Source organism: Chelonoidis abingdonii, chromosome 5, assembly GCF_003597395.2.
Source record: "Chelonoidis abingdonii isolate Lonesome George chromosome 5, CheloAbing_2.0, whole genome shotgun sequence".
Taxonomy (NCBI): Eukaryota; Metazoa; Chordata; order Testudines; family Testudinidae; genus Chelonoidis; species Chelonoidis abingdonii.
The window spans coordinates 60,726,752-60,753,633 of record NC_133773.1 but is presented as its reverse complement, the minus strand read 5'-3'; the positions used below and the strand labels follow the sequence as shown (position 1 = coordinate 60,753,633).

The window sequence follows — 26,882 nt, the reverse complement described above, 5'->3', positions numbered from 1 at the left end:
GGTTAAGGATAACTAAGCATGGGAATTAATATAAATACTTTGCTCAGTCTTTAATGAGGTTATGAGGAGCTTAGGGATAATGGAAGGATGACAAATGGGAATGAGGAGGATGGGTAGATGCAAATGGATGAGGATATGGAGGTAGATATACCAAATCTGAGGTAGAAGCCAAACTTGAACAGCTTAATGGGACAAAATCAGAGGGCCCAGAAAATCTTCACCAAGAATATTAAAGGAACTGGCATGGAAATTGCAAGTCATTAGCAGAATTTTAATGAACGGTGAACTCAGGGTTGTTGACCGTATGACTGGAGAATGCTAACATAGTTCCTATTTTTAAGAAAGGGAAAAAAGGTGGTGATCCGAGTAACTATAGGCCTGTTAGTTTTACATCTGTAGTATGTAAGGTCTTGGAAAAATTTTGAAGGAGAAAGTAGTTAGGACCTTGAGGTCAATGGTGGTAATTGGGACCAATACAACATGGTTTACACAAAGGAGATCGTGGCCAAACCACCCTATCTGCCCTTTGAGAAGGGAAATATTATTTAGACAAAGGAATGGCAAGTAGATTAATTTTACTCGATTTCAGTAGGCATTTGACATTGTTCCATGATGGGGAATTTAGTTAAATTGGAAAAGATGGAGATCATATGAAAATTGAAAGGTGGATAAGGAACTGGTTAAAGGAGACAACAACGGGTCGTACGAGGTAAACTGTCAGGCTTGGAAGAGGTTACTGTTGGATAGTTCTTAGAATCGTTTTGGGACCAATCTTATTAACCTTTATTACTGGACTTGGCACAAAAAGTGGGAATGTGCTAATAAAGTTTGCGAATTGACGCAAAGCTGGAGGTTTGCTAACACAGGACAGGACCGGGATATACAATACAGAAAGATGATGACCTTGTAAACTGAAGTAATAGAATAGGGATGAAATTAATAAGTGAAAAGCAAGGTCATGCATTTAGGGATTATAACAGAATTTAGTATAAATTGGGGACGCATCAGTTGAGAGTAACAGAGGAGGAGAAGGACCTCGGGAGTATGGTTGATCACAGATGATATGAGCCGCCAACCTGTGTGTGGCCATTTAGAAAAGCTAATGCCGTTTTGAGGATGCATCAAGCGAGTATTTCCAGCAAAGATACAGTAGGTGTTAGTACTTGTTATATTAAGGCGCTGAAGCTGGACCCTCCATCCATGGAATCACTGTGTGCAGTTCATGCTCATCTGAATGTTTTTAAGAAGGATGAATTCAACTGGCAACATGGTGTGTGCAGAGACAGTGTATACTGAGAGTGACTCCAAATGGTGTACATATAACCGTGTCCTTACTTGAAGGAGAGACTTCCCAAAGAGCTCTGGCTTGTCTTAGCCAACCAAAGAAGGTTAGGGAGGGGATATGGCCTCCTTGCTCTTTAAATATATCGAGAGGGATTAACATTTATATGGGAGGAGAGAAGGAATTATTTAAGCTAGTACGAAAACTATGTGGGAAACAAGAACAAATGGGTATAAACTGAGACACTAGAGAAGTTTAGACTAAAATTAGACAAAGGTTTTTCTAAACCATTACAGTGAGTGAAGTTCTTGGAAACAGCCTTCCCAAGGGAAAAGTGGGGCAAAAGACATTATTCTGGCTAAGACTAAGCTTGATAAGTATATGGAGGGGATGATATGATGGGATAGTTTAATTTGGGCAATTGATCTTGGATTATCAGCAGATAAGTCTGCTCAATGGTCTGTGAGGGGATGTTGGATGGGATGGGATCTGAGTTACTGCAGAGAATTCTTTCCTGGGTGCTGGCTGGTGAGTCTTGCCCACATGCTCAGGGTTTAGCTGATCGCCATATTTGGGGTCAAGAAGGAATTTTTCTCCGGGGCAGATTGGCAGAGGCCCTGGAGGCTTTTTGCCTTCCTCTGCAGTGTGGGGCATGGGTCACTTGCTGGAGGATTCTCTGCAGCTTGAGGTCTTCAAACCACAATTTGAAGACTTTAATAACTCAGACATAGGTTAGGGGTTTGTTATAGATGTGGATGGGTAGGATTCTGTGGCCTTTGTGCGGAAGGTCAGACTAGATGATCATAATGGTCCCTTCTGACCTTAACGTCTATGAGTCTATGAGTCTAATAAGAACACAATGTGGGTGAGGCGTTGCAGTGGGGATGTGTACCTAAGGGTATGTCTTCATTGCAGAGTTCACTCAAGTTTCTGGAGTTACCCCTAACTCCGCCAAGTGAGCTTGCCAGTGCTTACAGTTCATGCCTGTCTAGGGCTGCAGGATAAACTGTAGGAGCTGCATTTGTTTGGACTGGTAACCCACCACTTTGCAGTGAGGATGCAGCCTGTGCCACTTGAGTGCTGATAGTTTTTCACTATTTTCTCACAGTTCCTCCAGTGTGCCTAGCAGGACAGACAAGTTCCCATTGCACTGCAGCACCTCCCTGAACATGTTTTCTTTGCTGCGTCTTGGCTTCTTCCTTATCTGCTGAAGCCAGTGGGCAGGGGTGCGTGGTGTGTGCCTAAAGGTCTTGGCTGCTGTGGACAGTGCACAGAAGTGGGATTGTTACATTCCAGCAAACTACTGAAACACTTCAGTAACAAGGGCCTTTTGCAAGTAGTAGCTATCACTTTCTCACTGACTTTAGAAAGGCACACAGCTCTACGAGCACCCCAGTCATGGTGAGTGTCGAGAGTGGGGGGGGAAGGCAGTTGTGCATATGGACAAAACAGTCACGGCTTGCAGAGTAGCTTTGCAGGGAACTCATTCTAAAATTATCACACACTTTTTCACAGGCGGACAACCTGCTTGCTGACATCTCACTGCTGCGGGTAAGCAGGGAAACCAGGGCACAACTACTGCAAGCTTGTGGCTTTCACTCCCGTCTATATGCAGCTCAGCTATGTGCAACTTTGGTCCCAGCTCCAGTGATTGCTAAAAGGCATGGTACAGTTTCCTATGATGGGGGAACTAACAAGGCTACAATCCCTTGGAATCTGCAGCAGAGGATTAACAAGTACCTCTTGGAAACTTTCCAGAGCCTCTCTCTGGAGGATTCCCTGCAGGACTTGATGTCCATCGACACCCTGCTTGGCCATGCAGATTAGCTACACAGAGCAATGTCCAACTCACATAAAACAGTACCTGTCTCCCATTTTTCGATTCATTCTACAATGAATTCTACAAGCCACAGCAACTTACCCAGCATCTCATCTGCTTCCTGCTCCCTGTAGAGCACTTCTGGAGTGGAGAAAAGTTCCTGGCTGCCTGTCCCGCTGGGTGACCCCGCTGGGAGTTCCACATCCTTTTCTAGCTCTCTCTAGCTTCTTCATCCAGAATTTCAGCCTCTGAGTTATCCCCTCTTTCTGCTGCCCGTGAAGTATCCACGGGGCTATTGCCAATGGAAGTGGGGTCACCTGTGCCTCCCACGCCTTATGGTACACCTACCTCAGCTCCTTTATCTTCGCCGTGCACCACTGCGTGCCCCAATCATAGCCCTTTTTGCACAAGCCTCAGAAATTTGCCCATATGTGTCCTGATTCTTCGTCAGTCACAGCTGTGACTGAACAGACTCATCTCCCTGTATACTGATCAGATCCAACAGCTCAGGTGTGGTCCAAGTGGCAGAGCGTTTGGTGCGATAGCCAGCCATGCTTACCTGGGAATCTCACATGGGAAGCCGGGAAGCAGGAAAAGAGATTTAAAATTCCTGAGGCTTGCAAGGGGGAGGGGCAGGTTGGCTGCAGGGCAGCGGAGTTCAAACCTCTGACCAGAGTGGCAGCATGGGAATTGTGAGACAGTTTCTGGAGGCCAATAAAATTGGGGGGAAAAAAAAAAGGCATGGTGTCTACACTGGCTGTTTGTCGACAATAAAGGGAGGGGAAAAGACAAGTCTCTCACAGGGGTGGAAGTTTTTTGTCACCAAAACTGGGCTTTTTTTCCGACAAAAGTCCAATTGCAGTGTGTACGCTAAGGCAGTTTTTGGCAACAAAATTTGCCAGTATAGACAAACTCTAAGGCTAATATCTATTTGTATTTCCTGCGTCAGTCTATGGAGAACATTCTTGTTATCTCTGATCAGAACAGAAATAATGTTGCAGTATCGAGGAGCTATGTTTCCCCAGTTGGAAACTCTACTTCATTCCTTACACTTTTTACAAAATCACTTAATGTTATTCTTTTGTTGTCAGGGACCCTTGGATCCCTTCCAAATATCGATGCATAGTTTCAGGCTCCAGCTGCTTTAAAGTCAAAACCGGAATTGATATTTGATCATATGAGTAATTCTTTAGCAAAAATATTTTGGTGGAAGAACAGCTTATGTCTATATGGCCATATAAAGTACCAACTCCAGAGAGGGATATCAGAATAAAAGATCTCAGTGGAGCCTACAGTTGGAAAGGTAACAAGTTGTAGTTCTGCAGAGAGTACCAAGACATGTTTACCTAGTTGCCTGCCCTTACATGCCTGTCTTCACCTAATACTGTGGAAGACAAAATCAAAAGTATTTAAGTTGTGGTGAATAATACAGTTTTGAATAATTAGTATACTGTGGTACACCCCTTTTCCTACACACCCACATTTGTGCAAGATTTGTTACATTGTAAAGGTAAATGTATGCTCCCAGTATCTAATAGGAAAAATGTAAGAATATTTGAGGCTTCAAATAATGACTCCGATTTAGAGATTTTTTTCCCCACAGTCTTGCTCCCCTGAAGAAGGCTTACCAGAGCAGCTACAGTCAGGCCAGATCTACATATATACCTATATTTAGACATTGTAGATCTGTAACTACATCGCTCAGGGGTGTGAAAATCTATACCACTGAATGAATTTATACCACCTAACCCTCGTGTAGACAGTGCTGTGTCAATGGGAAAGGTTCTCCTATCAACATAGCTAACATCTTGTGGAGGTGGATTAACTACACCAACGGGAGATGCTCTCCCATTGGCATAGGAGCATCTTCACTAAAGTGCAGTGCAGCTATGCTGCTGTAGCACTGTCTGTGAAGACAATCCCTCAGAGAACTGTGGGGTAGGAGGTTTAGGCAAGGGACCTCTACTCCTCTATATTGACCAATTTAGACATTTTAACTGCTTATCTCTAGTGTTATGAAACCTTTAGTCACTAATTTCCATTTTGTGTATTTTGCTTTAAGGATTCCTTATGTCTCTTTCAATCTTTTCTCTCTTTAGCTATGGGAACTGGAAATGCTGCTTCAGTCCCTGGAAAGCTAGTGCTTTGTTGGCCAGATGTTCTGGCCTCTTTTCATTTGCTACCCCTTGTGTTTGAATTTAGCAAGCTACTATGCTGCAAATTTTGGAGTTATCTCAGATCATTACTCATAAGGCATGAGACAGATTCATAAATTCAAATAAGAGGTGACAGGGGGCAACCAGAGCCAGCCCCACTCTTACTTTAATCTCTCATCTCCTGGCCTCATTCTACTTCAAGGTAACAGAATTTAATCTCTGCTGGAGGCTGGGCCCCCTGCCAGCCAGTACTTCAGATCCACAGATCGATGAGAATTAGGCTTATTCTGCTACTTCTTGGAGAAGTTGCGGGGGGAGAGGGGGAATCCTCCAGTTCCTGGGGATTCTAGAGAAATTTCTCTGTAGCCCAGTCCAAGCCTGACTGTACTTTTTCTTCTGGGTGAGCTGAGGATGTTGGTTTTGAGCAGAGAAGGATGAGTGTGTGATTGATTAGCCCTTGTGCTTTCATTTATATACCTTGCTATGTTTATACCTTAATTTGTTGTTTAAGGCAAAGCAGGAGTAGTAGGGAACACTGTTTCCCAAGTTATTCATTGTCTTCTTCACCGCTCCATCTTTATCTCCCACTTATCTTCTTGACTTTTTCCATACCACACCTTATGCTGGAACTCCCTTCTGCCTCAGCTGTGCATGGTGCAGCTTGCAAGATGAGTGCTATGATTGTATGCTCATTGGGGCAGGAACCATGACTTATTCTGGTTTGTACAGTAACAAGCATGTTGTTGGTGATGGTTAATAATACAGTAAGTGATTCTCACTTCCCCGCATCGTTTCAGATTTTATTGCTTCTTTTGATTGACTGTTGAAACAGTGCTCTAGCAGTTTTTATCTTGGGCATGTAGATAGGGCCTCTTAATTGTTTTCAAATCTGTTTCCCTAGTCTAGGGATTTGGCAGCCTCAGAGTTCCTTTTGTGGTTAGCAGTGATAGAGTGTTTGTTTAGCTGTGTTTCCTGCACCTTTTCTGATTTTTTATGCTGATGTTCCTGTCGAGGTCCCCTGCTTCAAGTGACAGCAAAATCCCTTCACAAGGCAGTGACACTTCTCCTTCTGTGGTAAATAGGATGGGTATGAACATATACATAAAGAAATGAGAAATTGTAAGAAGAAAGCCCTGTGGAGGGTTGAGTGTCTTGGCCACTCATGGTTATTCGAGGGTTCTGGAGAGAATCAAGGTAAGTCTTGAAAGCTCAGGAAAGGTGTGGTTAACAAAGTCCCTGGCCTGGACACTGATCATATAGCAACTAAGAAATCTGTCTGGCATGCAAACGGCTTTCAATTCTGGCTCTATACTTGACTCTCTCTCCTTGGTCTCCTCTTCAGCACTCACAAATGGCTTCTCTCTTCTCTTGTTGACTGTTGTCATCCTCACACTCTTCTTGTCTGTAATTATTTTATGTCTTCAGTCCAACTTTATGGCCGTGTTGGTGCTGGAAAAATTCAAACTTGCAACTCTGAAGTGGTGAAGCCCCACATAGTATTCTGCACATAACTGCACTGGTGAGGAATTATGGGTCTCACTTTGCCAGTTTAGATATAACATAGAACTATGATCCTACATCTTTGTGGGGAAAGAACTGTGCACCCACATGAAGATGTAATGGGAGTCCACCAATGCAGACCTCAATGAAGATTTGGGGCCTTTAAGAGTGCAAGCCTGTTAAAGTAGAGTATTTGTCCTTTATACATAACTATCATACTAACTGAATAGCAAATTACACACAAACAATTACATTAAAAGAACATTATTAAGGTTGCAAAGACAAGCACTCAAGAGTTAGGAAATACCACAATTAAGGCTGCCTGTGCAACATTAATTTACCTCCTGTGTGTATGCATTATGATAGTCTTTAGTTATATGATCACATACTATTTTTTCAACAGGACCCCTGCTTCATTCAGTGCACAGAATAAACTGCTCACTTAATGAGCCCTGTTCAATATTTTGGTTTTGCTTCATTGTTCAATGGGCATTTTAGTACATATTTACTGCAAATTATTCAAACACTGCTGTGAAAACAGAATTATTAATTTCTTCATGGACTTGTCTCTGGCACTCATCACTATAGTTTCTGAGGGCTTCATAAATACTAATCACATCAGCCACGCCATCAGGGGCTCATTCAGCTGTACATCTACCAATGTGATATATGCCATCATGTGCCAGCAATGCCCTTCTGCCATGTACATTGGCCAAACCGGACAGTCTCTACATAAAAGAATAAATGGACATAAATCAGACATCAAGAATTATAACATTCTAAAACCAGATGGAGAACACTTCAATCTCCCTGGCCACTCGATTACAGACCTAAAAGTCACAATATTACAACAAAAAAACTTCAAAAACAGACTCCAATGAGAGACTGCTGAATTGGAATTACTTTGCAAATTGGACACCATCAGACTAGGCTTGAATAAAGACTGGGAGTGGATGGGCCATTACACAGAGTAAAACTATTTCTCCATGCTTATTCCACCCCCCACCCCTCCCCACACAGTTCCTTACATCTCCTTGTCAATTGCTGGAAATGTGCCATTTTCATTACCATTACAAACAGTTCTTTTTCTCTCCTGCTGATAATAGTTTATCTTAACTGATCACTCTCCTTAGAGTGTGTATGGTAACACCCATTGTTTCATGTTCTCTATGTATATATATATATATATTCCTACTGCATTTTCCACTACATGCATCTGATGAAGTGGACTATAGCCCACAAAAGCTTACGCTCAAATAAATGTGTTTGGGTTTGGCTACACTTGCAGCTATACAGCGCTAGGAGTTAAAGCTCTCTTCATACAGCTGTGTAGAGAAAGCGCTGCAGTGTGGCCACAATGACAGCTACCAGCGCTGCAGTGTGACCACATTTGCAGTGGTGTTCGGAGTGGTGCATTATGGGCAGCTATCCCAGCATTCAAGTGGCTGCAACGTGCTTTTCAAAAGAGGCGGGTGGGGTGGAGTGTGACAGGGAGCGTGGGGGAGACAGAGAGAGTGGATTTTTGGAGCTGACACTGTGTCAGCTCCTGCCTTGCAAGTTCTAAGGACTTGAAGATACACAGCACCAACCTTCAATCATTTTAAAAAAGTTTTGACCCCTTCCCCCACCCCTTTCTCATTCACTAAATGCAAATAGTCTTCAGACCAGATAAGCAGCTGCTCCAAAATGGCCCCCCTCCTCCTCCCCACCAGGCTGCTTCTCTTCTCAAGCAAATACTAGCTGTGGACATTCATCCCCCTGCCTGCCTCATTCACTGCAAACAGTAGCTGTGTTTGTTTTCTAGATAAGCAGCTCTGGGAACCCCAAGTTCACAACAAAATGAAGAGAAGCATCACAACAAAACAAAGAGTGTTATCTTCACTTAAAAGCATTATGGGAAGGTTCCGAAGGTCAGTTACAGTGTAGTAAGATTAATCACTGTTTACACTGGCACCCCAGCACTGTTCTCTTTATTTCTCTCGTCGAGGTGGAGTACAACCAGCGCTGTAGCCAGGGAGATACAGCACTGTATGTGCCTTGCCAGTGTGGACGGGGAGTAAGTTACAGCGCTGTAAAGCCACCACCAGTGCTCTAACTCTCAAGTGTAGCCATGCCCTTAGTCTCTAAGGTGCCACAAGCACTCTTGTTCTTTTTGCAGATACAGACTAACACGGCTGCTACTCTGAAACAAATACTAATGAATTTATTTTCCCAGCCCTCTGAGATGAGAGGGTGATATCCCCCTGTTACAGCTAGGAAAACAAGGCACAAAGAGATTAACATAAAAAGTGCACTAATTTTGGCCCAATTTGAGATGCCTAGTGTCACAATCCTGCTTTAAAACTTCCTGTGCTGAACAAATACCAGGCTACTGTGTTTGAGTGTCAGTACACTGCACTTGAGTGCTTTTTAAGCTTACTAAACTAAAAAAATCTCTTTTTTTTCTTCTGGTTTTGGCTCCCTAGGCATACTCTCAAGGTGCACATCCTGTATCACACCCTTTCTGCCAGCTGAGACCCCACAGTGCAACTGCCTAGGCCCTGTGACTAGGGCCAACTCCCCTGGCCTTCCCCCTCTTTCCCAGAATTCCACTTTATGTGCAGGCTGGCTTACAAATAATTTCTTCAGGCATACATGATAGTGGAAACAAACAGGCACAGGCTATGCAAAGCAGTCCAAAACCAAACACACTTTACTTTAGATAGCAGTAAATAAAAGTGTCTTTTCAAGGTTCCAGGTCCCCTCTTCAGGACTCCACTCCTCCAGGTCAGGCTTCTCTTCCACGTGACTCAGTCAGTCTGCATGTGCTCATTCTTGCTCTCTTTTCCCACCCTGGAGTCCAGACAGCATCCTTTTACCTTGTCTGGCACTGCCACCAAAACATCCGCTCTCCCTCCAAAAGTCTGTGCCTTTGTTCCTCATGTGAATCCTTTCTCTGCATATCTGAGGCTCTGTAGTTTTTAAGACACAATGCTAACACCTGATTTCTTTGTTCTGCTTCTGGGGCAATTCCACTCTTCAAACATCAGTCTCTTGCAGAGAAGTTGGAGAAAACTCGTTCTTCCAGCTTCAGCCAACCCATTGTCCTAAGGTGCTCCTATTTGAATGGGTGACTCTCCTTTATCCCTGATCTGAAGATATCCTGACAGCAGATGGTGGATTCCACATCTATTGAATGATAGAGCAATTTCATATAATCAACTAGAATACATAAGTGATGCATAGAGAGACAAGATGAGTGAAGTAATATTTATTTTTATTGGACCTGTGACGGATTGGACCCTCCTTCTGGGATGCCACCTGATGTACTTGGATTTCACTGAGCCTGCTTGCTCCACTAGCCTGGGCTCCCTCTCCCTGTTTTTCTGAATTAGTCTCTCCAGCCTCTGGCAGCACACCCACACACACAGGTAGGGACACACCAGCTGTAGAATCACAGAGTCTGCAAACAGCTCTCTATGAGAAGACTCAGCTAGGAAATTGCCCAGCACTCAAGTGCAGCCCCCCTCTGGAAAGAAAACCCAAAATAATACTGTCTTGTGATGTAGACAGAGGTGAAAATAAGCCCGTCTGGTCCTGGCCCAAGCTTCTCACAGCATAACTGGTCCCTGTCTGCCTCTCCCCAAGAACAACAACAGACAGACAAAAAGCCGGTATGCTGTGCCAGACTGGACCGGCTTCTCCAGTGGCACTTTAAAGGGCCTGGGGCTCTGGCTGCTGCGGGGAGCCCCGGGCCCTTTAAAGCACTGCCCAAACCCTGCTGCTGGAGCTCCAGCAGTGCTTTAAAGGGCCCGGGACTCTCCGCAGCAGCCAGAGCCCCAGGCCCTTTAAATCCCTCCCCGAGCTCTGCCGCCCCAAGTTAGCGCGGCAGGGCCTTTAAAGGGCCCGGGGCTCCCCGCAGCGGCCGGAGCTCCAGGCCCTTTAAAGTGGTAGTGCGGCAGGGCTCCCACAATGATTTAAAGGGCCCAGAGTTCTGCAGCAGCCACAGCCCTGGGTCCTTTAATTCACCCCGGGGCTCCCAGCCACCTCTGCACCAGGTAGCTCCGGAGTGATTTAAAGGCCCTTGGGGCTCCCAGCCACAGCCACAGCCCTAAGGGCCTTTAAATCTTGAAAGGTCCCACCTCTTCTGGTTGAGGCCATGCCCTTGATCAGGACTCCTGCGTACTGGTAAGTCCTTTAAGTTACTTTCACCCCTGGATATAGAGAAACCTGTGCCACATAAGCTCATAACTTTGCCACCTCCCTCAATGTGGAGGAGGATATACACAACTTCTTGCCCATCCCGCCCCATTAGAAATTGCACAAACTGGGTTTAATAATAAACAAAAACAAGTTAATTAACTATAAAAGGCAGATTTTAAGTGCTAGCAAACAGAACAAGGCAGATTACTAAGCAAATAAAACAAAACACTCATACTAAGCTTAAGATCTTAAAGAGACTGGTTTGAAGAAGTAATTTCTTACTCTAAATGTTGTCTTAGGCAAGTTACAGAGTTTCTGTAGCTTACAGTCGCAGGTATTTCTCTTTACAGACTAGACTCCTCTGTCTCGCTCTGGATTCAGCCCTTGCCTTTCCCACAGCTCAGTTTCTTTGTCTCCTCAGGTACTTTCAGCAGTCTTTCTTCTTGGGCAGGAAGGCAGTGGAGAGGAGTCCTGTTTTCCTTACTCCTCAGCCTTAAATATAATGTGCCTAAGGCGGGAAGACTTTGTTTCCAGTGGAAAAGTACCAGCAGAGTCCACGGTGGCACTTTTTACCAGGTGACATTATCATCTGACTTGCAGTGTTAAAGCAACCATGAAACCAGATTTATTTGTAATGTCCACAGGAAGGAACTCCTGGAAGATGGGTGATCTGCATCCTTGACTCATTGTCTTTTTCCAAATGCCCACTAAGGCTGATTGCTTATTGTCTGGTGGGCACCTCCAAGTATACACACAGTTGTTGTCAAGGCTGATTCACCAATCTGGCACTTTGAGTACAGAAAGTGGGGGATCACAAGGACTCTAAAAATTAATACTTGCCACTCCAGGCTTGTATTAAATTCCCAAGAGTACAGCTTTTTTATGTATTTATTTATTTATTTTTTAATAAACCTTGGATTGGTAGATGCTGCCACCACCCACGTGCAAAACTCCTTTGAGAGCCCAGGAAGGCACACTTGGGAATTCCTTCCTCTGGGGTTCCCTCAAGCTCTTTCACCCTCCTCCAGGGAAGAGTTGAGAAAGAAGAAAAAAAATTAGCTGTTGCCACCAGCTAATTAAACAGCATGTGCACAAACTTTTTAAGACACAAAAATCCAATTCTGTTCTTTAAAAAGGTAAATTTTATTAATAAAAAAAGAAGAAAATACATCTGGGAATTTAGGCTTTTGCTAGATTTTTTTAAAAAGCACTACAAGGATTACGTACCAAGAATAGCTCTCTTGCGGTCCAGCTTAAAGGTTACAAGCAAAACAAAAGCACTTGGGGTTAGCACAGAGGAGTCCACAAGCCATAACGAAATAAAAGGGATAAATCTATTCATGTCTTCCTAGACATTTCCTGATCTACTTACATATCTGGGTTTTAGATTAGTAGTTTCTAGGTATGATACCAATGTTTTATCATACCTGACCCAAGTTTCTCACAGCATAACTGGTCCCTGTCTGCCTCTTCCTGAGAATAACAACAGACAGACAAAAGGGGAATCTTGTTTCAATTTTAAAAAGTTCTAGCCTTCCCATTGGCTCTTTTGACCAGGTGCCCATTCACTTCCTCTTACCTTTGCATAGCAGTGAGACTTTTTAACCCTTTACGGGTAGAGCAATTAGAGAACAGCTACTAAGAGGGATTTTATAGCTACTGGATAGCTGGGCGTCCACAAAAGGGAGCTACCCCCTCTCCCTTCATGTATCACAGTTGTAATTTTACATAGTCAATATTCCTAACTTCAGATACAGAAATGATACATGCATACAAATTGGATAATCACATTCAGTAAATAACCCTTCCGGTGATACCTACAAGACCCATCTTGCAGAAAATATACCTCAGGTATGCCATATCTATCATAAGAATATTTCCATAAGTAATATGGGGGGTAATGTCACAGGACCAACTTCTGTTTGTGAAAGAGACAAGCTTTGGAGTTTCACAGAGCTCTCCTTTAGCTCTGTATAGCTTGAAAACTTGTCTGTTTCATCAACAGAAAGTGGTCTACTAAAAAAATACTACCTCAGCTGCTTTGTCTCTAATATCGTGGGACCAACACTCTACAACATCACTACAACCAGTATAAATTGTACATAGAGCCCCAAATAATCACACACAATAATCTCTGATTTTTCAGAGAACATAGCATTTTATAATGTCATATGCTCAAGCACAACTCCCATTGACTTCATTTACAGCTCAGTGTGCTCAGCACTTCTGCAACTCAAATCCCAGATTTATGTAAGGCACCCAGAAAATGAGTGCACAGTTAGAGACCACCTGTGAAGTAATAAAGTGATCATCAAGGGGTTAACTGCATTACTCACAGTACTCCACCATTCTCATACTTCCTGTTTAGTTAGTGAGAGTTTCACCCACCACCTCTTTGTTACACAGTTGAATAAAGCAGCATGTTCTTCTCAGCTTGCACTACTGAAAGTAGTGTGCATCTTGTGCACTAAGTGGTCCTTTTACAAAATATGAAAAGTTCAGTTTTAATTAATTCCCAGGCATCATACAGGAACTCTATGGAAAAGTCAGGGAGAGAGTCTAGTTATCTGGAGGGCATTAAACTGCCTAAACCACAAGACCATCCTTTTTTCTCTGCTGCTCCTTGCCTTATTCACTACACAGCTAACAATGTGTGCAATGAAGGAGGCAGGGGTCTTATAGATCTAGACTCCTTCACTACATAACCCCCGTTCATCCCCAGAGCACCATCCATCCTGTGTCAGGCAACCTTAATTATAGGCAGCACTACTTGTTCTGCCTATAATAACAATCTGAAGCCAAAGACTCTATAACTTGGCTTTTTCTAAGGTGCCAATCATATTGGTACCTAAGCACCACCAACTTTTTTCTCAGCCAGCAGACCAAATTCAGTGATGAATGAATCCTGGGGTCCACCTGAGGCATACTGCGCATATGCTAATAAGAAGAGTAGGTTTTAACTTTTCACAGTGAGAACCTTTACAACTTAATTCACCTTAACCATAAAGTGAAAGCATTTTTCTGAACTGTTGTGCTCATCATAGCAAATAAAACTAATCCTTTAAAACAGGTGGGCACTAGTCTCTTCTTTTCTTCCCTGATTTACACCCCTGGTTACCACACAAGGGTCAGTGGGATTGTACTGGGTATAACTCAGCATGCAGTTTAAACAATGTTTCAACAATGGGACTGGAGTCATAAATCAGCCAAGTCTCATTTGAACAGAAGCTCTTGTTTTGAATGATTTAAAGCAGTTTTTAAAGGTCTTTCCCACTGGTGAGGAAGAATGGACTGCATTCTTGAAGGGACCTTTAAAATCTCACTCAATGCTGCACTGTTTAGAACTTTCCCTCCTTCAAAATGCTACCAGCCTGAGAGACTGCCCTGGAGATAAGTAGATCCACAAGAAAAAAAAAATCATGTCCCTTTCCCCTAAATAAAAGTTTTCAGCTACTCCAGCCTTGTAAATGCGAGTCCATCTTCCTTCCCAGCTGAGGCTCACTCCCTCCTTTGCATGCTGCAACCCAGATTGCTGCTTTCTGCTCCAGGTACCTCCCCCTCCTCCTTTTGTTTTAGTGCCAGGCTGCAGTGGAGTTTCCTGTTGACACCGGAATATTGTGAATGGGCAGGAAAAGCAAACGCGACCTTCTTTCATTTTCCCTTAACTTTCCCTTTCCTCCCAACCTGGTTGTGTGGGTGCGCCTCTCTCTCCTCCTAACCTGCGTCCGGCTGAGCCTTGCAGGGAAGGGAGGAGAGGAAAAGGCCCAAAGAGGATCTTCCACGCCTAGGCTTAAACTTCAGAGAAGGGGGAGGCGGAGTGAGAAGGAGCGAGATTTGCAGGGAGCTGCCGGGGGAGAGGAGAGGAGCGTTGCAGGTGCAGAGTGGGGCGGCTCGGAAGGGCTGCTCTGACCCGGGGACCGCAGCGTGGCCCCCGCTCCAGCGCTGGGGCGTTCGCTGCTCACTCACTGAGCGAGACAAAGAACCCCTCGGTCGCGCGCGCCCGGGCATGGGGGCGCCTGCTTTCTAAATGCCCCCTCGTGCACCCCTCGCTGATGGCTGAAGCCTGGAGGCTGGAGGACGAGGAAGAGGAGCGGAGGGAGTGCGGCAGAAGGCACAGAAGGAGGAACCTGAACTCTGCAGCCGGTAAGAGGAGGCTTTTAGTTGAATGCTGGGCAAAGCCATTAACCTCCGCAGTGTAGGTCTGTCCATGTACCAGTCTCACTAGCGAATGGAGCACAGGACACGAGTGGGGCTATAGTCGCTAATAACAAGTGTGGGTGGGGGTCAGATTAAGTAGATTAATGTGTTAATCTGTGTCTGACCGTTACTTAACAGATAGGATTTTTCCTTAAAGTTATGTTTAAAATCCTTCCTGGAAATGGAGAGTTTTTTAAAGGGGGAGGAGAGCAGGAAGGGGAGTCAGGGCAAGGTACAGTCACTTAATTGTTGTTAACTTGATAGGCTCGACTGAATGCCTATCTCCTTGATGAATCAAGGGATAGTCATTAATATTAAAAGAAAAGGTGCAATGTCCAGCTTCCAACAGTTTAACTCCCAGAGTGCTGTTTGCCTAAATTGGATAGTTAAATATAAATTGTATTGAACAATACTTAAAATGCCCTAAGGATCACCACCCCAACAAACAAACCCCACATTGCTTGTTGCCAGTGTGAAACCCTGGCTTTTGCTTGTCGTTGTGCATTGGAACTCCTCAGGGGCACAAGAGTCTGCCAGCCTGGGGTTGGAGGCCTAAGTGTCAGCAAGGTGCTTAATGCTCTACCAGACACAACATTACAAACAGCCTCTGCCCTGCAGAGTTTACAGTCCCAGAGAAGATGGAGTGCACTGGGAAACTCAGGTGAGGGAAATTTTTATTGACTCACTTCTTGTTTCCATACAGGAGAAATGAGTTGTAGGCTTTCTCTATACATAAAAGCTTTATCACTTTAACTAATGTAGATAGTTATACCAGTATAAATGTGTTTATATCAGAATAGTTTATTCCTGTATAGGAAGGGGAACAAACTACGCCAGCCTAAGGCACCTTTAGAAGGTGATTTAAGAAAAGATTTGCATGACAACAGGGCTTGGCAAACTGGAATTAGGAGTTGCTGGTTTGGAAGAAAGAGACAAGCGGGATGACATATTTGGGAGGATGAGGAAAAAGGCTGGGAGAATGTGATGAGACAGGGATCAGTGATTAGGTTACAATGGATTTATGTAGATCCTTGAAGGCAAGGATAAGTTTTTATTTCATATGGTGGGCCAAGGGAGCCAACGCAGCCCTGTCATAAAGTATCTCTGTAGCTTCTAATTCAATCGTGACTTAAAGATCACTTGTGATAAGCAACTTTTGCTAGTCCTTGAGGTGGCTGCTATATTATTTGCCTCTTCTGTCCATACGCAATCCACTCTGTGCTGAGACAGCTTCCTAAAACCCCAGTTTCAGGGGGAATATCACATTAAGAAACATATCTTTAAAAATCAGCTAAACAAAAATGTTACCTTTGTTTCTAATAATTTTTTTATTTAAAATTGAAAACTTTTAAAATCAGTGTTTACTTTTTTATTTTTGTTTACTTTCTGCATTTCTCTCAGAGTAGACAATGGAAACTGTCTGGTCATTTTCACTTGACAAAACCAGCTATAAACAGTTTTAAGGCCTTGCTCCAGCAAGTCCTTCTTTGTAGAAGGAATAATTATTATGTATATTTTAAAACTCTTTCCATTGGATTTTTTTTTAAACTAGTAGAAAACATTTATGTTGATCTTAGATTTGGTGAAATTGTATATGTTTTCTTATTCTGGAGCTAAATTTGATCCCAGAGTTCACTTTAAGGTATGAAATGGTTATACAAAAAATAAAGGGCTGGATTCTCTGTTGCCCTGTACTTTGTATAGTTGCTTATACTGGTGCAAAGAGAGTGTAAATTGCTACTGTCTGTTTTAGTGGTGTGCTCCACCTATTTTGTACTAGTGTAAATGACTACATGCATTGCAGTGAATGCAGACTCGGGTCATGTCTACGCTAGGACCGGTTTACCACTACAGAAATATCTTGTATCAGTGATACTCAGACTGTGGCTTTCAAGCCGCAAGTGGCTCTTTAATGTGTCTCCTGTGGCTCTTTGCCGCACATGATATTAAAACACTGTGTGATTTAATTATTAATAAATCTAAGTTATTAATCAATCAAGATGCTTTTACTGTGTTATCAACCAGTTAAGTTATCAACTTGCACTAAGTTATTTATTTACTTGCTGTGAGAATAATATATAAAAACTAAATATTTCCCCTGTCATTCACACTACTGTGGCTCTTTTGGGTAATGTTGATTGCTAATTTGGCTCCTGAACCACTGAGATCTGAGTGTCACTGCCTTATACTATGCCAGTAAAGTATTCATAGAGTGGGTGCAGCTATCCTGGCAAAGCTGCAATTTGTACACTTACAAAACAACAAAAAATATTTCCATTGATAAGACAGCATAGACAAAGTAAGGAAAATGCTGGCGTAGTAAAACCACTGCCTACAAATGAAATAAGCTATACCAGGGGTAGGCAACCTATGGCACGTGTGCCGAATGCGGCACGCGAGATAATTTTCAGTGGCATTCACACTGCCTGGGTCCTGGCCACTGGGCCGGGGGGCTCTGCATTTTAATATAATTTTAAATGAAGCTTCTTAAACATTTTAAAAACCTTATTTACTTTGCATACAACAATAGTTTAGTTATATATTATAGACTTATAGAAAGAGACCTTCTAAAAATGTTTAAATGTATTACTGGCACGTGAAACCTTAAATTAGAGTGAATAAATGAAGACTCGGCACACCACTGCTGAAAGGTTGCTGACCCCTGAGCTATACTGATAAAAGCACAGCTTTGCCAATATAGCTGTGTTTACACTACAGACTTTTCCTGGTACAACTGTGTTGGTCAGGGACATAGTTATGCTGGGAGAAGTCTAGGCATATCCTGAGGCCTAGTATTTTTAAAGATGTGTTTGAGAAAATCACTTGAGCTGTATGTACCAAGTTTTCTTCTCCTCCCACCTCCCAATTTTTTTTGGATTAAAAAAATTAACTGCGCCTGACAGGCAAAAGGTCTAATGATGGTAATGATCATGTAAGTAAGGGTGAAACAAACAATGGGACTATTTAAATTGTGAAATAGGGTAGTGAGTTATGCTGTATCTATCATTTTAAAACTTTACATTTTGTTGAAAGCAGTGGAGGCAACTTGTGGTCTGCAACATCAAATGTGATTGATACGCATAGGCCACAGTTATAAAATAAAAGTTCAGTTCATACATGGAAATACAGATTTGTGAAAGAGCACTACCTCAGTCCCAGTGTGGTTCACTTGTAAGTAGCGTTGAGAACCTAGAGATGTGGATTTTAAGAAGTTAAATACATAAAAATGGAAGAGAAAAGGAGAGGTGTGTGTGGAAATAAAGAATTGGTATGAAAGGTAAAAGCACAGTTATGCTTCCTAAGGGTCTGACCCAGTAAACCTTTGTATCTGTTTCAGAGTAGCAGCCGTATTAGTCTGTATCCGCAATAAGAACAGGAGTACTTGTGGCACCTTAGAGACTAACAAATTTATTTCAGCATGAGCTTTCGTGAGCTACAGCTCACTTCTTCGGATGCACAGAATGGAACACACAGACAGGAAATATTTATACATACAGAGAACATGAAAAGGTGGAAGTATGCATACCAACAGGAAGAGTCTAATCAATTGAGATGAGCTATCATCAGCAGGAGGAAAAAAAGACTGTTGAAGTGATAATTAATTGTATCTGTGAGGACATGTACTTTCATGAGTTGTTCCATTGTGTTTGCAGGATCGGGCCTTAAAAGAGTAACAAAGCGACAAGTAATATGTTACCATAAAACTATACATCTTACAATGCATTACCCACATTTCATGCTATGGAGAAAAGGGACAATCTCTTCTTTGCAATACCAAGCAAGTCTTACAATAAGTGTACGTGTTGGGAGGGTAGGAAAAGACAGTGAACAGTTGGAAATTTTGGAAAATGCTGATTTGTCAGATCAACACATTCTGTTGGAACGTGTCAATTTTGATGAAATATTCAGCAAAAGCCAGGCAGGTTTCTGACAGATTCTAGAATGGTGATTCTAAAATGAAATATTGCAAACTTCCAGGTCTGTGAAAATTTTTGAGTTTTTGGAGGTTCATCCTGATTCAGGAAAAAAATTTTTCCCCCAAGACTTGAAGGTTTTTGCAGGCCTGAAAGTCTGTTTCTTGGCTATCTCTAATAATAAATATTCTATGAGGGGAAAAGAACCTAGTCCTGCAATGAGCTCCCTCTGGCCAATAATAGAGTATGAGGCTCATGAGACAGCCTCTATAATCGAATGTGTTCGAAATCTCATACTTCAAACTACATTTAATGTCTATGCTAACTTACCGTATTCAGCCTGAATTCATTTTAACTTTTTTAGGGGGAAGTTGGGTAGCTTCAAATGTTGCAGACACTCCCTAAATTTCGAGACAACTTATGAGCTGTAAAAAATCAGTAACTAGTAGGGTGACCAGATAACAAGTGTGAAAAATTAGGTCAGGGAATTGGGGGGGAATAGGCAGCTATATAAGACAAAAGCCTTGAATATCAGGACTGTCCCTATAAAATTGGGATATCTGGTCACCTTAGTAACTAGGCTCATAGGTGCCAACTTCCCCATGGCCAAGTGGGTGCTCAACCCCCTGGCCCCTCCCCACCTCTTCCCGCCCTTGCACCGCCCTTCCCTCACCCCCATTCCACCCCTTCCTCAAAGTCCCCACCCCCTTTTCACCCCCTTCCCCCAAGTCCCCGTCTCTACCTGCCTCTTCTCTGCCTCTTCTTCGCCTCCTCCCCTGAGCACGCCATGTCTCCCACTCCTCCCGGAAAGTCCTAAGTGCTGCCAAACACCTGTTAGATGGGGGTGGCAGGAGAGGGACAGGAAGCACTGGGAGGGAGGGGGAGTGGGGACCTGGCATGCTCGGAGGAGGAGAAGGTGAGGAGGGGGTGGCAGCGAGGGGGAGCTTGGCTGCCAGTGGATGCGGAGAACCCGCTAATTTTTGTCGGTGCTCCAGCCCCGCAGCACTCACAGAGTCAGTGCCTATGACTAGGCTTATCCAGTTCATAGTAAAAAGCTGTCATGATTGTGCTGCAGTGTCCTGGTAATAATACGGGTGTTCTGTGATGCAGGAAAAGATTTTGACTTTCAATATTGCCTTTTTTTTTCCTTCTTTTTTTTCCTCACTAGCTTAATCACAAATTTCTGTAATTTGGAATGCATCGTGTCATTATCAATGTGGTTAAGAGAGGTCTTATTGAAGTTGCTTTTAATGTTTGTAAGATTGTCATAGTATCCTGGAAATTATTTTATTCCTACAGGGTGGCTGACAGTAAATGTGGCAAATAAGCTTCTTGCTAGAGGGATCAAGAGCCTTTCTATACTTTTTTTTTTTTTTAACTCTGTTTTTTTTTATTTTTTTCTCAGATGTTTCAGACTCAGTTTTGTGGAATTTCTTCAGTTCAGTTGGTCAATTTTAAGCTACTGAAAAAATTCATAGCTTTCTACTTGTGTCTATTTTTCTCTAGACCCAGTTTAGAACAGTCCTATTTCTTTTGCACTCCTACACCAAACCTGTGCTGACTTGCTTTGGAAGCTTAGAACGATAAGCTGGGTCCAGTAGAACAAACCAAGATTGCATCAGAAGCATACCATCTCACCAGTCAGTGTACAGCTAGGGGAATTGCTGGGGTATGTTTGTGTGGGATAGGCTGATCCAACTCAGACTTGAGTGCAACAACAGTTTTTTGCAGTGAACCAGCTCTGTCTTCAAAGGGAAATTATGAATGTGATATGAGAAGGCTCTGCATTCTATTCCTATTTTTATGCAAAATATCTGTTTGGTCCCAAGAGTAAAAGAATAATAAGCTATAAGTCTGTTCTTGAAATTTAGGAGCCTGATTCTGCAAAGCTATGAGCTCTTTCGATGTTTATTGACCCATCAAGTGGATACTGAGGCCCTCAGCACCCTGCAGAAACTGTTCAGGATTTGACCTTATGAAATTTATATAACCCAAACATGATGGAAAGTGTTGTTTTTTTTTGGTTTTTTTTTTCTGTTTGTTTTTTTAATAGATAGACTTCATTAAACCAAAGAATAAATGCAGGAACATGGAATCAGTCGTAGACGTGATAATGAAAGTGAAAGAACTGTCAGTGTTCTTTCTATTTGGGACTTGCTACTCCTTGAGTGGGTAAGGTTGATGTTTGTTACAAGTCTCCCTCTTGTGACAACAGTGTTATTGCTTAGGTTTCCATTTTGGATGGGTACCCAGATCAGTGATTATGACTGTATTACAGCAAGATAGATCATATTAAATGTCTAATTTGTTTGCAGTATAATAAGTGATGGTACTTGTAGAAGTGTGTGTTGTGGACTAGCTAAGTCTGTACTTTGGTATATCCAGTATTCCTTTTTTTTTTTTTCTGTAACTCAGTAGTACTGAGCAGTGAAGTCACTGGGAGTTTCCTATGAAGAGATCTTACAGGATTGGGCACAGTGATTTGTTCTTTTCAGTTTGGTTAATAATATTTTTCTTTATTTCTAATGGAGCAAAAGCCAATATGGTTTAATTTTGGTGACTTTGCTGTCTGTGCACCATTGACCTTCACATCTGAGCTTGGAATATACTACATGTACCATTGTAGGGGGCACCTTCTTGCATCTCTTATAAATAAATTGCATTTTAACTGCACTGAGGACAAAGTAGCAGCCCATTGATGTGTTTTGTGTATGTTCTCAGTCTCATCAGCCAGAAAACAGGGAGCTCTCAAAATAGTGGAGCAGATTTTGTGCCCCGATCTGCTCACTTTGGATCACTTATGAGTTCCCTGTTGGGGATTTCCCCAACATGGGAGAGCTCTCAGTGTGGGAGGAGCTGACAAAGCTAGTTCTTACCTCTCCCTCATGCGGTGCCTTTCTCTTACTGTGTCTGTATACGATGCCACTGCCTAGCACAATAGGCCCACACCAAAACTACAGCTTTAGCAAACCACGGCTGCAACATGTGAACTAAAAAATTCACTGCTTTCTTACAGCCTCAGTTATACATTTTTTTTTGTTATATTGTTTTCTGCATCTGCTGTTTTCTCTTCTATTCCTTTACTTCTCTTGTGTGGTCCACCTATTCCCCTACATTTCTAACCTCTCACTTCCTCCCCAATTCTCTTTCACACTCCTACTCTTTTGTGGCTTGACCTTTGCTTAAATGTTTGTTAGGTCAGCATAGCTATGTTGCTCAGGAGTGTGAAAAATCCATTCCCTGACTGGCATAGCTATGCCAACCTAGTGTAGATGGAGTTCTGTCAACGTAGTTAGTATCATTCAGGGAGGTGGTGTTCCTGCACTGAAAGAAAAACCTTTCCATCAGTGTAGGCTGCATTTACACTACAGAGGTATGCTGGTATAGCTACACCAACATAGTTATGCCTGTATAGTCTGTGTAATGGAGACACAGTCTAACTTATCCTATCAATTTCTTTCCTACCCTCCTATATCTACATAGTGAAACACACCTTGCCTCTTCCAGATGCTTACTCGCTCTCGACGCCCTATCATACATAGGGCATGGAAAATTAAGCAGATACCTAATAGCCAGAGAACTAAAGTAAGGTGAGGACCCAGGTGAAAGCTAAGCCTCTGCCCTGACTCCCAAGCTAATGGCAAAGTTGGAATTCTCACTAAGATGCTATTTCTGTACCTGGTAGGAGGCTCCATCTTTTGTACCATCCAGCCAGCAGGTAGCTGATAATGTGAAGTCATCTTCAAACTCCATTTGGCTGATGAAACAAAGGAGCATTTTCCTTTCTTTCATCTTGGCTGCTGTAAAGGGGCATATAATGTGTGTGAGTTAGGTAAGAAAAGGTCTAAAACCTATTGTCAGTTTATCAGTAATTCTAGTTACCAGCCCCTCTCCTTTACTCCTACCATCATCACTAAAACTTTAAATGGGTCTGAAGTAATTGATGCTGATATAGTAAAGTAGTGAAATAATGCACTGTGAGGTAGCTGTCTGTAAACCAAGCTTTCTCACTTCACTCCCATCTGCTTTTAGAGAGCAGCCACTCACTATTCTATTCCTATCTTGCAGGGCTGATAAATGATGATTTTCACAAGTGACTTTGTCTACATACAAACTTACATTGGTGTAACTAAAACACTTTTAAACTGCTGCAGATTTGTATGTGGGTGTCTAGTCAAATAAGCACTGGCGCCTTGTAGATCAGACAGTAGGGTGATTGTCTAAACAGCATTGAGAGCTAAGGCCTAAAGTTGCACCAACTTTTTGTTTGTTTGTTTGTTTGTTTGAATCAATATAGATAAACCTGGTACAAACCCTGAATGTTGAATGCTCTTAAACTGGCTTGTACCTGGCTTTACAATGTAAGCAAAATTGATATAAACCAGGTGTAAAACAATTTAAGAGTGCTTACATAAGGAGTTTGTGCCTGTTTAATTAATTGATTTAGTTAAGCCGCTGTAACTTGTGTATATATACGCAGGGCTTCAGATATGTACTTTTGTTTAGAGTTGGTTTAAACCTATTTAAAAACCATGTTCTACCTTAGGTTCTTACTTAGGCTAGAATGTGTCTTCTAAACATGATTATCAGGAGGTTTGGCATGCTCCATGCTATCCGTCCAGCTTGTGTTCAGTGCTGTTCGCTGCCTTGGAATTTGGCCAGCGTATTGGATTAATACTCCTATTACAGGATCTTTAATGACCACAAGAACTCTCAACTAGAGTTGGCTGGAAAAGAACTCTGCTTTGTGAAAAATTTAAAGATTTCAAAATTTGTTTTAATTCCACATCGAAGAGAGAACCACCCAGAATAGCCTGGTTAGGACACTCATCTGGAGTGTGGAACACCCAGTTTCAAGTCCCTGCCCTGTTTGAATCAGACCCCTAATCACTAAGCTGTTGGCTGTTTTGAGGGTCTGTCTCCATCTCTCTCTTCCCCCATCCTGTTGACATAGATATATTTCCGTGGAACGGTTCAGTTTCAAGGAAACAGTATTCTTTTGACAGAAAAAAGTTTTGTCAGATTTTTCTACCAGCTCCGCTCACAACTGTTCCCTTTGTGAAAATTGGTGGTTTCACGGGTTCCTGTCAACTGTTCAGTCTTTTCCAATTTGTGTGCTTTTGCAGTTCTATTTTGGGTTAAAGTAAACCCAAATTAATTTTATTAACATATATTATTAATGTTTTACCAGTCTCTACTCTGTGTCCTATTAACTGAGTTTGGGGCATACAATAATTTGTATAGATTAATAGTGAGTAAATTTTCAACTTGTATGCTTTTTAAAAACAAAAAAAGTTTACATGGTGATGGATGATATGATTATATATTTAGGTAATCCATTCTTTTACATAGAGAAACATGCAAAAAAAAAAAAGCCACTTAATTAGTTTTGTTGCTCTGAGAATAACATTTGTTTTGAATTTTAGGAGGGCCTTTTGTCCTAATATTAAAGTGGTTTTAGTTGTTTTAAGAAGGCAAACTCAAAATTTATCATGTGATATCTGTGTCCCTATATTGAAACGGGAGCACTTTTAGATTCTTCTTATTTTGAAATATTAGTTTGTGGCTGCAGAACTTAATATTTTGGCATGCGTTTAAGGCTAATGGAGCTGAGCTGGCTCATATCTCAGCAATTTTTAGGTAGACCAGTATCATTAAACAATTTATTTTTCTGCACCTCTTGCCAGATCCGTTTCAGAGTATCCTTAGATCCTATAAGCTTTGGTAATTTAGAGTAAGGTTTAAAATAAAGTGTGAGAGTCCTTAACAGATTCCAATATATCCCAGTCTATGGATATGTCTACGCTGGCAGAGTTACAGTGCTGGAAGGTACAGCACCGCTCAGAGAGCACTGAAGGGAAACCACTGTTGTGTGTTTACACTGTCAGCAGCCTGCGCAATAGCATGTTCACACTTGCAGTCTTTGTAGTGGTATTTGGAGCGGTGCACTCTGGGCAGCTAGCTCACAGAACATCTCTTCCTCTTCTGCCATTAAGAGTTGAGGAAAGGAGGAGGGAGTCAGGGGGCATCCTGGGTCCTGAGTGCCTACGGAAAATTACAATATGAATGACAAACCATTCTGTTACCTAAAGACTCAGCATCTTTTGTTCTCATTTGGCTGTTGAGCAGAATACAGTTCCATTTCACCTTAGAAAACCTTGTTAATGGACTAACTTCACACACAGTCAATACTTGTTAGAAAATCCTTTAACCTTCCCTTGTTAAGGTATGTTTATTTGGACTGGCTGAGTGATTAGAACATAAGAACGGCCATACTGGGTCAGACCAAAGGTCCATCTAGCTAGTCCCAGTATCCCTGTCACCAACAGTAGCCATATGCCAGGTGCCCCAGAGGAGTGAACCAACAGGTAATGATCAGCGATCTCCTCCGGCCATTCCGTCCACCTTCTGAACAAATCAGAGTCCTAGGGACACCATTTCTTATCCCATCCTGGGTAATAGCGATTATTGGCTTAACCTCCATGAATATATCCTAGTTCTTCTTTTAAACGGCTGTTACAGTGCCTAACCTTCACACTTCTCAGTAAGGAGTTCACGGAGTTGATGTGCGCTGTGTGAACGAACAACTTCCTTTATTGTGTTTACCTACTGCTATTAATTCTTTGTCTGCCCCTAGTTCATTTGATGGGAATTACAGTAAATAGCTACTGTGTATCTCTTATCTACTTCTCTACCTGATCACTCTGTTTTAATACCTCGTATCTATCCCAGTCTCCTCTTTTCCAAGCTGAAAAGTCCCACGTCTTTAAGCTCTCCTCTATGGGACCCTCTGTCATAAGTAGATGGGAGGGTAATTTTCTTTACCTGTATAAGGGTGCATCAAAACACCTGACCAGAGGACCAATTCAGAGACGATGGATTTTTTGTGTAAAGTCTGGGTAGGAACTGGAAACTCGGGGGTCTTTTTGTTTTCTCAGCTTGTGAGTAAACATCTTTTGTATACTCATCTTCTTTCAAATATTCTACTAAACCTCTGTGGTAAAAAGGCGAACCAAGTAATCGCTGTGGATGCTGCTTGATTTCTGTATACAGGTGTTGATTTGCCTGGATGGTTTAATTGGGCTAGCTTTTAAATCAGACATGTTTGATTCCTATTTTCTTATAAGCCAATTCCGGTATTGAGTTCTTATGCAGTATTATGTGTTCTGTTATTTTCCGTTCTTTTTTATTAAAGTTCTTTGTAAAACTTGTGGAGTTTCTTTTCCTCATGTGAGGCACGAGCTGGGAGAGGAATTCTATGCCAGGCTAGAAGGGAGAGAGGAAAAGCCCAAGCTTGTGTCTTACTTTCCTATTGCCCAGGTGGAAAAGCTACGGCCAACAAGGGGGAGTGATTCTTGTGTGATCTGAAGTGTTGAATGCATACCTTGGGGATAGCTAGATGCCCTCTGGTGTATCAAGGAGTTGAAGTATAGCACTCGCCCAACATCACCCAGGGAAAGGGGGAGAGTGATGAGATGGGAGACCCAGGGGTTTGGTTCTTGGAGGGGTCCCCAAGGAAAGTTTGGGGGACCGAGGCGGGCCGCGAAACCTGGAAACTTGGGCTGGGCAGCGAGATATAATCCAAGGATAAGCTGGGAGGTTCACAGTAAGCACGAGATGTGTTACCACAGGTCATATGGGACAGACCGTATCTATATGGTGACAGTTGGGGGATATAAGAATCTCAGAAGCTAGTAAATATAATTTTTCTTTTCCTGCTAGGGATTAGCAGTGAGAAAGGGGGTTGGTTTAAAGTGCTAGAGAGACAAACTTTTTCCTTCCTGTGTTGGCAGTTCATTTAAAACAACAGATCATTAAAGAGAACATTACGG

At 42.4% G+C, this 26,882-nt stretch overlaps 1 protein-coding gene across 5 annotated transcripts in view; it reads left to right on the top strand.

The window, feature by feature from the left end:
• Nucleotides 1–26,882, top strand: part of SH3D19 (SH3 domain containing 19) — a 171,970-nt gene that overhangs the window by 28,185 nt on the left and 116,903 nt on the right. The window contains exon 1 of one of the 5 annotated variants that reach the window (XM_075066321.1): nucleotides 14,815–15,082. The exons of 3 other annotated variants lie outside the window; for them this stretch is intronic. In XM_075066321.1, coding sequence (XP_074922422.1) covers nucleotides 14,992–15,082 — 91 coding nt within the window. In that variant the 5' untranslated portion in view covers nucleotides 14,815–14,991. Of the gene's footprint in view, nucleotides 1–14,814; nucleotides 15,083–26,882 lie in introns of those variants that run through there. One more of the 5 variants, XM_075066322.1, reaches the window with a different exon arrangement.